Source organism: Camelus bactrianus, chromosome 17, assembly GCF_048773025.1.
Source record: "Camelus bactrianus isolate YW-2024 breed Bactrian camel chromosome 17, ASM4877302v1, whole genome shotgun sequence".
Classification (NCBI taxonomy): domain Eukaryota; kingdom Metazoa; phylum Chordata; class Mammalia; order Artiodactyla; family Camelidae; genus Camelus; species Camelus bactrianus.
This window is the reverse complement of record NC_133555.1, coordinates 33,313,591-33,327,503: the sequence shown is the minus strand read 5'-3', so window position 1 is coordinate 33,327,503 and position 13,913 is coordinate 33,313,591. Positions and strand designations below refer to the sequence as shown.

At 55.7% G+C, this 13,913-nt stretch overlaps 3 protein-coding genes across 18 annotated transcripts in view; 1 reads left to right on the top strand and 2 right to left on the bottom strand.

Annotated features, from left to right (window-relative positions):
- Window position 1: 1 nt before the first annotated feature.
- Window positions 2-2,756, top strand: CYB561D2 (cytochrome b561 family member D2). 2 transcript variants are annotated; one of them, XM_010969127.3, is made up of 4 exons: window positions 2-140; window positions 563-714; window positions 1,187-1,224; window positions 1,923-2,756. In XM_010969127.3, the coding sequence occupies exons 2-4, from the start codon at window positions 588-590 to the stop codon at window positions 2,424-2,426; spliced, it is 669 nt and encodes a 222-aa protein (XP_010967429.1). In that variant the 5' UTR covers window positions 2-140; window positions 563-587; the 3' UTR covers window positions 2,427-2,756. The 2 variants fall into 2 exon arrangements, with proteins under 2 accessions (XP_010967429.1, XP_010967430.1); XM_010969128.3 differs by having other exon boundaries at window positions 27-164.
- Window positions 2,757-3,416: 660 nt separating this feature from the next.
- On the bottom strand, window positions 3,417-8,159 carry TMEM115 (transmembrane protein 115). Its single transcript, XM_010969123.3, has 2 exons — window positions 6,842-8,159; window positions 3,417-4,208 (listed from the first exon to the last, which is right to left on the bottom strand). Exons 1-2 carry the CDS (start codon window positions 7,690-7,692, stop codon window positions 4,004-4,006), a joined length of 1,056 nt encoding a protein of 351 aa, XP_010967425.1. The 5' UTR covers window positions 7,693-8,159; the 3' UTR covers window positions 3,417-4,003.
- Window positions 8,160-10,524: 2,365 nt separating this feature from the next.
- CACNA2D2 (calcium voltage-gated channel auxiliary subunit alpha2delta 2) overlaps window positions 10,525-13,913 on the bottom strand; it is a 136,920-nt gene continuing 133,531 nt past the window's right edge. For 5 of the 15 annotated variants that reach the window (XM_074344827.1, XM_074344833.1, XM_074344828.1 and 2 more), the window contains 5 exons: window positions 13,512-13,858; window positions 13,337-13,392; window positions 13,071-13,197; window positions 12,683-12,962; window positions 10,525-12,564 (listed from right to left, as the gene is read on the bottom strand). In XM_074344827.1, the coding sequence (XP_074200928.1) occupies window positions 12,424-12,564; window positions 12,683-12,962; window positions 13,071-13,197; window positions 13,337-13,392; window positions 13,512-13,858 (951 nt within the window). In that variant the 3' untranslated portion in view covers window positions 10,525-12,423. The remainder of the gene's footprint in view (window positions 12,565-12,682; window positions 12,963-13,070; window positions 13,198-13,336; window positions 13,393-13,511; window positions 13,859-13,913) is intronic. The other 10 variants (XM_074344836.1, XM_074344837.1, XM_074344839.1 and 7 more) reach the window with 5 other exon arrangements.

Sequence of the window (13,913 nt, the reverse complement as noted above, 5' to 3'; positions counted from 1 at the left end):
ACTGTTCCAGGAAGTCCCGGGTGGGTAGGCGCTCGGACCCGGAAGTTAAGCTGCTCCGCGACGGAGCGGTAGCGCCCGCGGCAGAGCCCCGAAAATCCCATTTTCTCGGAAGAAATCACCGCGTCGGGTCGGCCCTGCGGGTGAGGCAGGCGAATCCCTAGCGTGTAAGGGCAGCGTGCCAGGGGCACTTGGGGTGGCTGTGCGCGAAGGGATTCAGGCTGTAATTTCGACGCAACTGGGAACTACAATTCCCGTGGTGCTTCATGCCCTTCCAGCAAGCGCTCCCGCCCGGCGACGGCGTGGTGCATGCTGGGATTTGTAGTCTATTACACGGCCTTGCGCATCCTACCTGGAAGGTGGGCCAGTGACCAGTGCCAATTCAGAAGCGTGTACGCTCTGACAGGCCACCAGTCTCAACTATTCCTGGTGCCTAGCTTAGTACTGTCCCTTCATATCTTAACTTCTTGGAAGAGAGTGGCATTCCTGCCCTGCAACTCTTGCTCCAGTGAGAGGAGTGGACAGTGGGCACCAGAGGCCCTTGCTCACTCTACTATGCTTTCAGGCTACAGCCACCGGCCTGGCTGACCATGGCTCTTTCTGTGGAGACTGAATCGCACATATACCGAGCTCTACGCACTGCCTCTGGGGCTGCTGCCCACCTTGTGGCCCTAGGCTTCACCATCTTTGTGGCTGTACTTGCCAGGCCTGGCTCCAGTAAGTAGAATTCATAGTTGACTTATGGGAAGGAAAGTGCCACTTTTTCTGGGGAGCAGGGGCAAAAGGAAGCCTTGGGTGTCTGACTCCTGGGAAAGGCCTGGCTGGCTGAGGGGCATGCTATGCTGGAGGGGTAAGTGGGGTGGAGTAGGTAAGTGTGGAAGCTGGGCCAGCTTGGCCAGGTCCCACAGAGTACCTGGCTGCTCTTGTCTTGTGCTCCACTTGGCTGCCTCCTGGAAAGTGCAGGGGGAAGGAGGGAGGACTGCCAGAGGAGTGGGAAAGCATAGCCTCTGATCTAGGGAGGGACCAGGAAGAGAGGATATGTTTGGGGTCAGCTTGTTGCAGCAAGCGGGGACTTGAATTTTGGCAGCACCTCCTTGGGTGATGGGCTGCTCATTTTCCTCAGCCTGTGGCAATTGGTGTGGCTGGGTTCTTCTTGCTTCAGCCTCAAAGCCTTCTCTTCTCATTCCAGGTCTCTTCTCCTGGCACCCAGTGCTTATGTCTCTGGCTGTAAGTAATGGGCCTGGCCTGCTCTTATGGGTGGGACGAAGTATAGCTATGGGTGGTGATCTTGGTGACTTCTAAATCTTTATGAACACTTAGTATCTGTTTGGAGGGACGGGATGTGGGGCTGGAGGAGCTGCATGCTCCAACTCCTGCCCATGGTATATATCCCAGACTTGAACCAGAGTATTCAAGATGCAGGGCAAATGGGTTTATCTAAGCACAAAATGAAGCTTCACCCACCTCCAGGCAGGACGCTTAGAATATGCATTTGGGTGTACCTGTGTTCCTTTTCACCTTAATTTATAGTGACACATCTAATTTTCCCTGAAACAGTGCACCTGTATGGCCAGCGCTTGCCAAGAAACTGTATCCAGCTCTATGTCAGGAAAAGAAAGCTTGTGAATCATTTGTAACTGCCACATCTCGAACCTTGTGTTTGCTGAGTAACACAGCAGAGATGACATTTCAGAATAGCACCTAGGAAGAAGTGTGGAGTGGTACCTCTTGCTTGTTACTCAGGGCAGATGTTCTGTCCCAGATAGAGTTCTCCACTCTTGTCTCACCAAATAGACACTCTTATCAGTGGGGAGAGAATGAAGGGGAATCTGCCCAGACTGGCTGGCAGCTTAGATTATATCTCAAGCTCTCTTCCCTTCCGCTGGGCAGCACTCTTACTTAGTGTTCCATCCCTGTCTCCCCAGTTCTCTTTCCTGATGACTGAGGCACTGCTGGTGTTCTCTCCTGAGAGTTCGCTGCTGCGCTCCCTCTCGCGGAAGGGCCGAGCTCGCTGCCACTGGGTACTGCAGCTGCTGGCCCTGTTGTGTGCACTGCTGGGCCTGGGCCTTGTCATCCTCCACAAGGAACAGCTTGGCAAAGCCCACTTGGCCACGTGGCACGGGCGGGCAGGGCTGCTAGCTGTGCTGTGGGCAGGGCTGCAGTGCTCAGGTGGGGTGGGGCTGCTCTACCCCAAACTGCTGCCCCGATGGCCCCTGGCCAAGCTCAAGCTGTACCATGCCACTTCTGGGCTGGTGGGCTACCTTCTGGGTAGTGCCAGCCTCTTATTGGGCATGTGCTCACTCTGGTTCACTGCCACAGTCACCGGTGGGGTCTGGTACCTGGCTGTGCTATGCCCTGTCATCACCAGCTTGGTCATCATGAACCAGGTGAGCAATGCCTACCTGTACCGCAAAAGGATCCAGCCTTGAGCTCTTCCCAGCCTAGGGGAAGCCTGGATTTGCCCCTCAGTCTAGGAGCTGGGGCTGGGACCTCCTGCACTCTCTCAGCTGACTTGGTCATGGGACACCTCAGGGGTAGCTGGAGTCCTGTGTGTGACATTTGTGCTTGCTCCTCCTGCTGGAGTGCTCCCCTTTCCTTCTTTCTCTACCATCCCAGAGAAGTTTATGGATCATGTGTCTAGATGAAGTTGGGCTTGCAAGACTGCCCCCTCAGCAACTCAACTTGTGCTGGTATGTCCAGAAATTACAGAAGAGATAAAAAGTAAAATAATAAAAAAAAAAAAGACTGAAAAGACTGGATGGGAGGAATAACCCAGAGCTGGGAATAGTTCTTGCGAATGCTATCAGCATGAAAAAATGGGCAGCTGGGCAAGATGGGGACCTGTTCACTGAGGGGCTAAAGCTTTCCTGGCACACTAGCCTCAGAATCTGGCTGCTGGGCATCCCATGTCACCCAGGGCCCTAGCAGGTCCTATGGCTGTAGCTGTGAATGGTGCAGCTGTGTGTCCTTTCAGCCTCCCAGCTGTGCTGGTTTCCAGACTGTGGTGGTCAGATCTGGACAATGACAGGATGGGAGCTGGGGATGGGCTGCCTCCATAGGTGTCAAGCACTGAGCACTCTGTCTTGGTGGCGAGCCATGGATGAGAACAACTCCCTGTGATAGAGAGGCCCTTAATCATCAGATCCTCCAGGCAGGTCCTCCCTGACTGGGTACTGCAGGGAGAGAGAAAATAAGTAAGGGTGCAGCTCTGGGAAGGCTGCTTGACAGTGGGCATGTGGTGGTGGGGAGGGGAGTGTGCTGGGGGAAGGAGAGTGAGGGCAATGATTTTTTCAATCCAGCTGGAGGAGCCTTGGGGACCAAGCCCTTGAACCTAGAGTAAAAAGTCCCTGCCTAACTTTGCAGTTGCATATGATGAGGGGGCTGCACAAGGCAGTCTGACAGAGCCCAGGAGCCATACCTCAAAGAACTGCTTTATTGATACTGCGAGGCTGGGCTTGGCTGCCCACTCAAGTGGTCCTGTAGAAAATATCTGGGAACTGTGACTGTTCTGGCCCAGAAGCAGCCATGGCCACAGCAGAGGGAATCAGAAATCCTGACATGAACATAGTCTTTCTGGGGGTGGGCAGGGATGTGCAGCCCTGTGCTGGCTCCTGCACTGGCTGGACCCCCAGAACGTTTTTGGCAAATCCTTGCCTTGGCTCGGGGCTCTCGGCAACCAGTATCAGGCGTGAGGGTTGGCCCAGGAGCCATGGCACCAGTGTCCCTGTAGCCATTTGCTTGGGGCTGCCTGCTGAGGTGCAGTCTTACCTCAGGTGGCCTGGGCTGGCTGATGTTTCAGAGGCCCCATGCCTGGCATAGTGGTTGTCTGGAACTGGAACCAGGTAGCAAGAGTCCTGGGTAGTGTTGGCGAGAAATAGCAGAAGGCTGTGGCAACCCCCAGCAGGCCTTCTTCCCTCTCCTCAGAGCAGTCAGTGCCCTGGAATAGCTGAGAGGGTGTCAAGTGGGGGCTCGGGAGAGGAGATGCTACAGTCAAGGTGGTCAGGAGTTATAGCTTCGGGGGAGCTGCCTCAAAGGTGATCAAGCTGGATTCTGGGACAGACCCCTTCCCTGGGAGTGCGGGGGCCTTGTCTGAGGGCAGAGGGCTGTCCACCTTGGCCCCAGCTTCCTCTTCATCGTCGTCCATGCTGGGCCAGACGGACTGGTCCTCCACTCTCTTCAACCGCTCATTGAGGGCCTTCAGAGCCAGTTGCCTGGGGCCAGGGAAAAGATGACAGGTCACTCAGGGTCTGGACTTGCCTCATGCCCTGCACTCTTCCCCTGTGAAACTAACTTGCCTTACTACTCGGACTCCCCTCTCAGAATCCTACATGTTCCCCTTCCCCATGCAGGGCCCAGGGTTCCTCAGGGATTGGATTAGGACCCACTCTCCTATCAGAATGAGGACCTAAAGGCTGTAGAGCCTTCTTCCCTCCATAGCTGGGTCACCTCCAGGCTGAGAAGGCCAGCTGGGTATATGCCAGGCTGCCCTCAGGCCAGCCCTAGGAATGGTTCTGAGGATGGTGCCTAAGGCTAGGCAGAGCTGGTGTCCCAGGGCAGACAGGTGGAAGGGCAAGTCCCTGGACATGTGAGTTTCTGCTGGGCACTGGCATCACATCCAAGGAGAGAGCTGTTACTTCTCCGCCTCTCCTTGTTAAGGAGCCTCCCAACAAGGGTCTGTAGGGAAGGTTGGAACTCAAGCAACTGCCTTGGCTCTCAGCCTGAGAAGCAGGGCCAACCTGGATCAACCTATCCCTCCTAACCGACTCAAATACTCTCCTTCCCGAAGAATCCCCAAAGCCACCAGGACTTGTTTTAGAGCAGGGACACCCCGAGTCCTTGCAGAGATGGAGAAATAGCCATGTGGGTAGGACACAGGCTAGAGCCTGCTGGTTCCACTGGGCAGCCCCTGGAGAACCAACTCTGGGGGGAAGTGGGAAAGTTCACGAAAAGAAGATATATATGTGCACTCGAGACCCTGCCCTACCAAGAGGTGGAATGCTCATACTGCCAGGTAACACTTGTAATAGTGGTCACTGTGGGCCGCTGATGCCTCAAACTCTGCCACCAGCATGGGGGACCTGTGTAGCCTTCCAAGTTCCAGCAGAGAACTAAAATCTCCACCGTACCAGAAGAGGCAATGACACAGGCACAGAAAGCCCCAGCACACTTCGACCCTGACACATGGCAAGTTGGGACAGACAGGATAGTTCTTCCCTGCTGCTACTCAGGCTCCCAATCTGGAGACTCCCTTGCCAATTCTGTCTAAAGCCTGCCAAGGGAGAGGTTGTGGCACGCTAATCACTCCCTCACAAGGGTCCAAGGTAGGAAACCCTGCCTCCCACCATCATAGGGTAGCCCTTTGGGTCAGGGAGTGGCATGCAGCCAGATGTCAAACTGGTTGGAGGAATAAGCCCCATCCCAAAGTAAGCTAAACACATCAAAACTAAACCAAGAACCAGCTTCCCAACATCCCTCCCTCCCCTGCCCAGCCTGCCTGAACCTGTCCATTTTCTTTAGCCTGTGCAGAGGTTTTTCAAATGTCCAGCTAACTCTAACAAACCAAGATCTCTCACTCGAGGAGGGGCCACCACTGTGGTCTGGGCCCACCTGAACAGCTCTGAGGACAGCTCAGTTTCTACCAGGCCCAGCCTCCTGGCCCCATCTCCTCCACCATGTAAGGTTAAGACAGACCTCAGTCTTTAGGATTCATTAGCCATAGAGACATAAACTGTAGGGCCCAGAGTTATGCTCTGCTACATGCCGTGTGTACTTTTCAACACGTTCCACCTTGGACCACAGTTACCTGTGGCCCTTCCCTATCTGGAAACTCCTTCAGGAAAGGGTTGTGTCCCACACTCAACTCCACAGCCCCAGTGGAGAGTAAACACAGGGAAAACTCCAGCTGAATTCATAAAGCTGCTTTCTAAGAACCCATTTCACAGTGAGAAAAAACAGAAGCCTTTGACAAATGCAGAAAGTAGGAACAGATCCTGCTCTAGATTTCACTACTCAAGTAACTGCATCGAAAAACTTAAGAATAATGTTGGAAACTGAGCTGTGACCACTGTGGTGAGTCCACAGATATGAGAGAGAGAGAGCTGGATTAAAAAAGATCTGTCTTGCCTTGGCCAAGTGAATAATTCAGCTGGGACTCCTCATGGTACACATGGCTTGGTTTACAGATAATGAAAAGGTTATCTCCACTCCCTGGTATGGTCAGCAGGCTCCCTCAGTGGGTCAGGTGACTGTCTCCTAGGTTTGGTGACAAATGCCTGCCAAAGTCGGGGGCAGGGTAGGGGTAGGTCTAGTAATACCCTAAGCTTCTCTCTCAATAAGTGGTAGAGAAACAACAGAATCTGAATTAAGGCCTAGGAAGAGGGGATGGTTCAGCATTTGGGGTGGCCCCGACCAACTCTTAAGGACTCTAGGTCTCTTTCTCTGTTCCTCCCTCACAGGGGAGCAAGGACCAGCGGGTTGTCTCTGGCTCCCACAGGACTAGGGTCTAGGATTCTGAGATTCTGAGACAAGGCCAAGGTTGTGTGTACCTAGCTCTCCAACAGCCCCTTACACAGCTCCAAAAAGCAGGGCATTTCTTGAAACTTAAGTGGCCTGAGTGGTGAGAAAAGGAACTTTTACTCTCTAATTTTGCAAAGTACCTCCTGCAGCCAGACACCTAAATGCTGAGCCCCTCAAGGCCACAAACTGGATTTTCTCTTTCTGAATCTGCCCCAATATCTGACTGTAGGCCAGCAGCCTACACAGAGCAAGCACTTCAACAGATGGATGTGACTTGATCAATAAATACTCTCCTAGCTTGACAAGGTTTTGGAAGATTCCACAGTACCTTCTCCGCTCTGCGTCTTGAGGGTCTGTGCCTGGGAGGCTGATGGTGATGGAGGATGGGGCACCCACATCATAGCGCTTCACTGTCTTCTGGCATATCTTTACCTTCACCAGGAGGCCATGCACCAAGTTCGCCAGCAGCCCCACCACAGGCTGCAGGATCTCCGGGAAGAAGGTGGCGAAAGCAAAGTGGTCGGCCATGTCCCCTCGGCCTCGGCTATGGCGCTGGTAGAAGCGAAGATACACCCAGCTGGAGAGCAGCCCAAAGCCGTAAGAGGCCAGTGCTGGGCTCTGGAGCAGTGTGGCCAGCCTCAGCAGCAGCAGCAGCCCCAACAGGAGCATGGGAACCACACTGACACGTACCTGGGGCACTCGCAGGACCACACAGTCCCCCATGGTTTGTTTGAGTGCCACCAGGACACCACCTAGGAAGCCCAGGGCGCCGTGGATGCGGATAGTGAAAAGGTAGACCAAGTTGAAGGAAGCCATGTAGGTGAGGAGGTAGGCAAAGGCCCCCAGCAGCCCCACCGACACGTTCACCACTGAGAAGAAGATGAGCAGCTCCAAGGCTCCCCAGAGGGGCTCCAGCAAACGTCCAGCCACCACCACTGTGGCCAGGCTGATGGCCACATCCCACACATGTTGTTCCATCAGCCCATGGGTGGCTAGGGTCCAGATCCAGAAGTTGGGCGGAAAGAGGTAGCCTGGGGTGACCGCCAGGCAGCCCGTGTCCACGGCGAAGGACAGTAGGTAGAGGAATAGTACCACCGCGCACAGAGCCTTCACCACCACGCTGGCGCTGGCCAGGATGGCCCCCAAGTGTTGGCGGGCGCCCGGTAGGGCGCGCTGCATCTTCCCGGCGGGAGTCGGCCTGAGGGAAGGGTTTAGTGGGCTAGGGGCCTCCCCGGGGCCTCGTCCCAGTCGGCCCCGACGGGAGGCCCTGCCTTGGCCTAATCACTGGCCTATGGCCCCGGTGAAGGCTCCTCTTCCGGTTGGGTCGCCTCTGGTCCCAAAGGGCAGAGCCGGGCCTGGTCGCGGGGCCGGGGACCTGGGGGAAGGCCCCGGGCAGCTTCAGCGCGCCTGCCTGCCTGCCCTGTGGGCCCTGCGGCACGGCGACCGGGCTGGCGGTGATCTCAGGGTTCGGTCTCCTCCATCCACTCTGAGACCCTACGGTCCGCGGGGTACCGGAGCCTAGTTCTGGGCCGGAGTCAAGTCTGGTCAGCTCCGCCTCGGCCTCGGCCTCGGCCTCGGCTTCGGCTTCGGCTTCGGCAGTACCTCCTCCCTTCTCAGGCGCCGACAAACAGGGGCGCTGCGCCTGCGCGTCCCAGGCGGCCTCAGGATGCCCTCTGAGCGTCGGCCTTGCGGCTCCGCGGCATGCTGGGACATGGAGTCCCCAGCCCAACTCGGGGCCGGCGGAAATCAGGATTCTGGGTAGAACAACAAGTCCCAGGAGGCTATGCGCCCGGGCCCTTCCTGTTGGTGGTGAGAGGAGGGTGTGCTTGGGAGTTGTAGTTCTCAGGACCGTTTCCGTCGTTCTTCGGAGGTGGGAGAGGGTGAACTAGCATAGCTAATGTCGGGGGAGCGGCAGGTACCAGCGGCAGCGCTATTGCAGGCAACGCATTTGCTGAATTTCCGGGGAGAGTGGCTCTGTGTGTGCCTGTATGTCTGAGTGGGTGTGTCCTTGTGGACGGGTGTGCGGATAGAATGTTGGATGGTCCAGTGGGTGTGAACTCCCGAAACTTCCGTGGCCTGTTGTATGCCAGGCCCAGGTTGTATGGGGTGTAGGGGACCTGACTCAGGTTGGAATTCTTGCTCTGCCTTTTGGCGTCTGTGTGACATTGGCACAAGTTCCTGGACTTTGTTTAGATTCAGTTTCATGGACCATAAAATGGAGGTGATGACAGGACCTACTGTGAGGATCCAAGGGACCTGGGGTGTAAAATACCAGTCCACCCCGGGTGCTCAGTGTGTTGCCCAAGCTGCCCTTATTACAAGTGAGGTGGAGCCCGTATTAGAACTCAGGTCTCCAGCCCCCAAAGGGGCAAGGCTGGGCCTCTCTCAGTGACTCTCCTCCCCACAGTAGCTGACCTGGATGAAAAGAGGTCTCTCTACAAACTTGGGTCAGACTGGCCGTTGGCCCCCACCTCACTGAAACGTGACTTAAGGCAGCTTGTGTCTTGTGCAAACTGATTTGTGTGTGTGTGTGTACTGAGTTACTTTTTTAAAATGTGCATATAATTAAAATAGTTACATGACAAAGATCATTTATAAAGTGCCGAATCCCTTCCTTCCACTGACTTCAGCACAACTGCCAATGTGTGCATAACCTTCCTGGTTGAAAAGGGTATTGCTATCCTTTATCTTTGGGGTCTAGGTTCCCACTGGATGCCACCCCAGGGTAGGGTTGCCAGATTTAGCAAATCAAAATACAGGACCCTCAGTTAAATTGGAATTTCAGATAAACAATGAATAATTTTCATCAGTGTAGGCAGGTCCCCAATTTTCAGTACAGTTATGTCCCATGCAGTGTTGGCAATATTCTGAAAGTATTTGTTGATTATCTGAAATTCCAATGTGACTGGATGTTCTGTATTTTTTAGCGCAACTATACCCCAGGACCTCTGGGGCTGTTGTGGGGCATGGGAGCTGTCTCAGGGGTTGCTAGCTAGGCTTTGCTCGGTGGCCAGAACTTGCCACAAGAGGAGTGAGGAAGGGTGTCCTCGTTAAGGCCTGGAATGCCCTCTTCCATTTATTTAGCATCCAAGGTCCCCCAGCCACAGGCCACCTCCCCTCTGAAACCTTTGCTGGTTTCTTGCCTGTCTCACTGGGAGAAAGAATTTCTCTTAAGTCTTAGTTTGCTCATCTGTGGTATGGGATAAACTAGTATCCAACTCTAAGGTGGTGGTGAGGACTCAGCTGGCTGCCCACTAGGTGAGTACAGAGTGTGGAATATGTATTGTAAGAGAGCAGCTGTCAGCAGCACTGGCAAACCTCTGCCCTGGTCTTTATAAGTCCTTCCCTTTGAAAAGAACTGGGAAGGTCACACAGAATAGGGCTGATATTGAGAAAGTTGGGGTTAAAGTGAACAAAGGTGTAGGGTCGGCCAGAAGGAAGTCTGAGAGGATCTGCAGAAAGAGACTCAAAGTTGGGTTCCAGTGTGAGGTGCAGTGGTCACTGAGGGTACCAGGCCTTCCCTGGGCTGGGATGGAGCAGCCATCATGCTTGGGGATGCGCCAGACCCTGCCCTCCTCCAGACAGCACTGGGCCCTCAAGCACCAGGTCACAGACTCAGGTCAGGTACTCACTCTGTGCTCCAAAGTGGAGGACCTGCCCACTAGGCCCAGGTGGTCTGACCCTATGGCCAGACGCTTGCGTAAACCAGCATCTCATCTCCATCTTCTCTCCTCCACAGTCTTGGCCTTGAGTCTCTGGAGACTTTTTTTTTTTTTTTTAAAGAAAACTTTTCCTGGAGGTTCTTGAGAAGATTATGAGACAAAGGATACCAAAGTTCTGGCACTTAGGAGGCCTGGGAAGCGTCATTCCCTACACCCTCCAGGAACCAGGATTCCTACTGCCTTCACTCCCAGTTGAGTGGTGAGTGGGGCTCTGAGGTCATGGCCACGTGTCTTCAGGCCACCCAATCCTCACTCCAGGGCAGACACAGTGGATGGGAATCATTTGAAGTGAAAATATGAACATTATTTAATAACTGATTTTCTGTAATAAACCATTTGAAAATATTTTACAAGGAATCACACACAATATTTTACAAAGTTCTTGACTTTTTTGTTGCTGTTTTTCCAACTTGCTGTACAAAATAGAACAACCAAAAAAAAAGGGCAGATAAGAGAAAATGGACCCCCAGCCCCCAACAGATCCCCCAAGCCCGAGGCAAGGGGCAGCCAGGTCGGGTGGGTGATGAGAAGGATCAGACCCAGCCGGGGGTTGGACAACTACCTGATGGGGATTGTTTTGTCTGCTTTTGTTTTTTAAACTTAAAATATATATTTTCTGTATATGTTTGATTCTTTTTTATTTTTGTATTCTCCATTGAGCACCTGACTACACTACAGTTACACACACACGCCCCCGCAAGACATGGCTGGCATCCAGGCTGGGTGTACAGCTTGGGCACCCACCCTGGCACCAGCAGCAGGCATGGACCATACACACACACTGAGAAAGCAACAAGCAACGTGACATTAATTAACGGAGCCATTAATTAATGCATCACCCTCCCCCCTCCAACTCCATCTGAGCCCCACGGCCACATCCCCCTGCCCTCAGTCCCCCACTGGCCCCCAGGCTGGGATGCCTTTGGGGGAAATGACCAGAATGAAGATGAGCCCAGGCCCAGCCTGTGTGTGTGCCGAGTGTGTATATGTGTTTATGTGTGTGCAAGTGTTCAGCAGGGAGGAGCAGTTTGGCAAGGGAGTGTGTGTGGAAGTGGGCACAGGCCTGAGTGTGGGCCAGACTGGGGGTGGGATGACCCAGCTAGGAGTGATCAAGTCACCCCGCTAAGGCAAGGGGCAATGTCCGGTGAGAGTTCCTCTGACGAGGGGTGCAGGCAGTGGCATGTGGTCCCACTGAAGGCCTGACACTAGTGAGAAATGGTTACAATGAGCACCTGGTGGAGTGAGGGGCATTTAGGGGACACTGGTGGCTAGGGTGGGACAGAGGGGTCTTCACCCCTTGCCCCAGCATTTGGCACTGTTTGACATTCAGCTTTAGAGACAGAGGACCAGCTGGGCTGCAGGTCAGATTAGAGGCGGATGGTGAGCAGGAGATGGAGTGTGCATGTGCCAACCCTCCCACCAACCCTTCATCCTGTGTAAGGCTTTGTGAGCCCCCACTCCCACCCCACCCCACGGTATGTGTTTGTGTGTGTCTGTGCACATCTGTGTTTGTGTGTGTCCTCCTGGATATGTTTAATGTGAGTCCAGTTTCTGCCCTCAGGGCTCCAGATGTGTATGGGGTTGTGTCTGAGCCAGTCACTGTCCTGCAACCTGCAGGGCTTGGTGAGGGAGAGGTGGCTGTAGGTGAGGGAGAGGTGGCTGTAGGCATGAGAGAGGCAGAAGGGCTGCCCAAGGACCTCTCTTCTGCTAGGACTTAAGCTGGGATGCACAGGCCTCAAACTGCCCATCTCAACTTCCTCCATGATTCCCAGGGAATCCAGATTTGGTCCTGGGTAGGGCAGAAGAACCAGGTTAGAGGAGTTCACCTGGGGCAAGACCTAGGCCTCCCACACAAACGGAGCCTCAGGGCAGGGTGGGCAGTGGAGGCCTGGTTTGGCACCAGTGCTGTGTCTTCCCTGGCCCAGTCCTGGGGGGAGAGTCGAGTAAGTCAAGTGGGAGTGAGGGGTCTTGGGACACTTTTGACAGTTCAGGCGATAGATGTGGCTTGGGGGCCAAAGACGTGAAACGCTCTCCTTTGGGAATCCACCTCCCTGCCCACCAGGTGCAGACTCTTGGGGGCCCGGCGTGCTCAGGTCCTTCAGTGAGGGAGGGGGTGAGGCTCTAAGGCGGGGAGTGTGGGGCGGGGGAGCAGGGGACTGGCAGGGAGGCCTGGGCAGGGAGGGAGCACTCAGAGGCGGCGAGAGGCGTGGGCGTGGACTTGAGGCTGCGGCCGGGGAGGCAGGCCCAGGAGGAGCAGCAGCTGCAGGGACACCAGGACGCCCAATGACGGCGGGAAGGAGGCTCCGCGGCCGCAGTCTGAGGTATCTTCCTGCGGGAAGAGACAAGGAGCAGCCGGTCGGCCTGGGCGGGGCGGGCAGGGGGGCCGCAGGGCCGCGCTATCCCTGGGGGAGGGGAGCGGCATGTCAAGGCCACCGCAACCTCCTCACCGTGGCGTTGTAGTCGAAGCAGATGTGCGGGCCTCTCCGGTATCGCGGTCTCTGCACCAGTTCACATTGCTCCGGGCCGTCCGCTGGGCATGGGTGGGGAGTCAAGGAGGCGGCGGCAAGGAGGGGACGCGGGGCGGGAGGGGGCGCGGGCGGCGGCGCGGGCAGGATACAGTGAGTCTCTTTCTGCAGCAGCCGGCCAGCCTCACACTGGCTGCACAGTGGCTTCTCGGCCACCACGAAGAGAAGGTTAGTGTTGGTCAGTCTCTGCGCGTGGAAGAGCCTGGAGGCAGCACAGGAAGGCGGAGCGCTGAGGCTCGCCCCATCCCCTCCGCCCAGCCCCTCCCCGCCGCAGCCCCGGCCCTGCTCCGCCGCTCAGCTCCGCGCGCACCTGGAGCAGTTTCCGCAGTCGATGATGGCGTTGTAGGAGGCGTTCACCGAACCGAAGTAGTACTGGGTCTGTTTCATGACGCAGCTGCTCTCGCGCACTTCGGGGTTCCCCTCGGCCTCCGCGGGCTCTGCGAGGGCCCAGAGCGCCTCAGCTGCACCCCTGCACCCTGAGCCTCGCTCAGCCGTGAGCCCCGCCCTCCCCCTGGGGTCGGTCTCTGCTTAGATTGGGGAGGAGCTTTGAGGAGGAGCCTCCAAAGCCCCACCTACCTGCCTGGAACCAGCTGTGATAGATGAGGCCATAGAGGAGCTGCTGGAACAGGGACCTGCAGGGTACGGGTCACCGAGTGGGAGTGGTCAGCAGAGGCCGGTATCGTGCTCCATTTCTCTCGAACACTTCTGGTCAGGTAGCACCCTCCCTCTCCCATTTCCCCCTCAGACTCACCAAGCTGCAGCAGAGGTCCACCAGGCTAGGTTAAGGAAGTCTGCAATGGTGGGCTGCAGTGGAGAGAGTGGCATGGGCTCCCACTGTTGCCCCTGGGCCCAGGTTACCACCAGCTTTTCTATTAGATGGGGGGGGTCATCTGTGGGCAAGTCTCCCAGCCTCCCATCTCCAGGCCAGGCATTGCCGGGGCTCACCACAAAGATGCCCCGGGGTGCAGCACCCAGGTTGCCTGGGGGCTGGGGGGCACAGGCCGCCTGATAGTCGTAGGACTCCTTGCGGGTGTAGAAGGAGTTATTGTAGAGTGCCAGCATCAGGTTGGCATCCACCTCACTGAAGAACCTGCCCACCTGGGGATGCGGGGAGGGAGTGGTAGTCACAGGGCTGGCAGTGCACTCCCTGAAA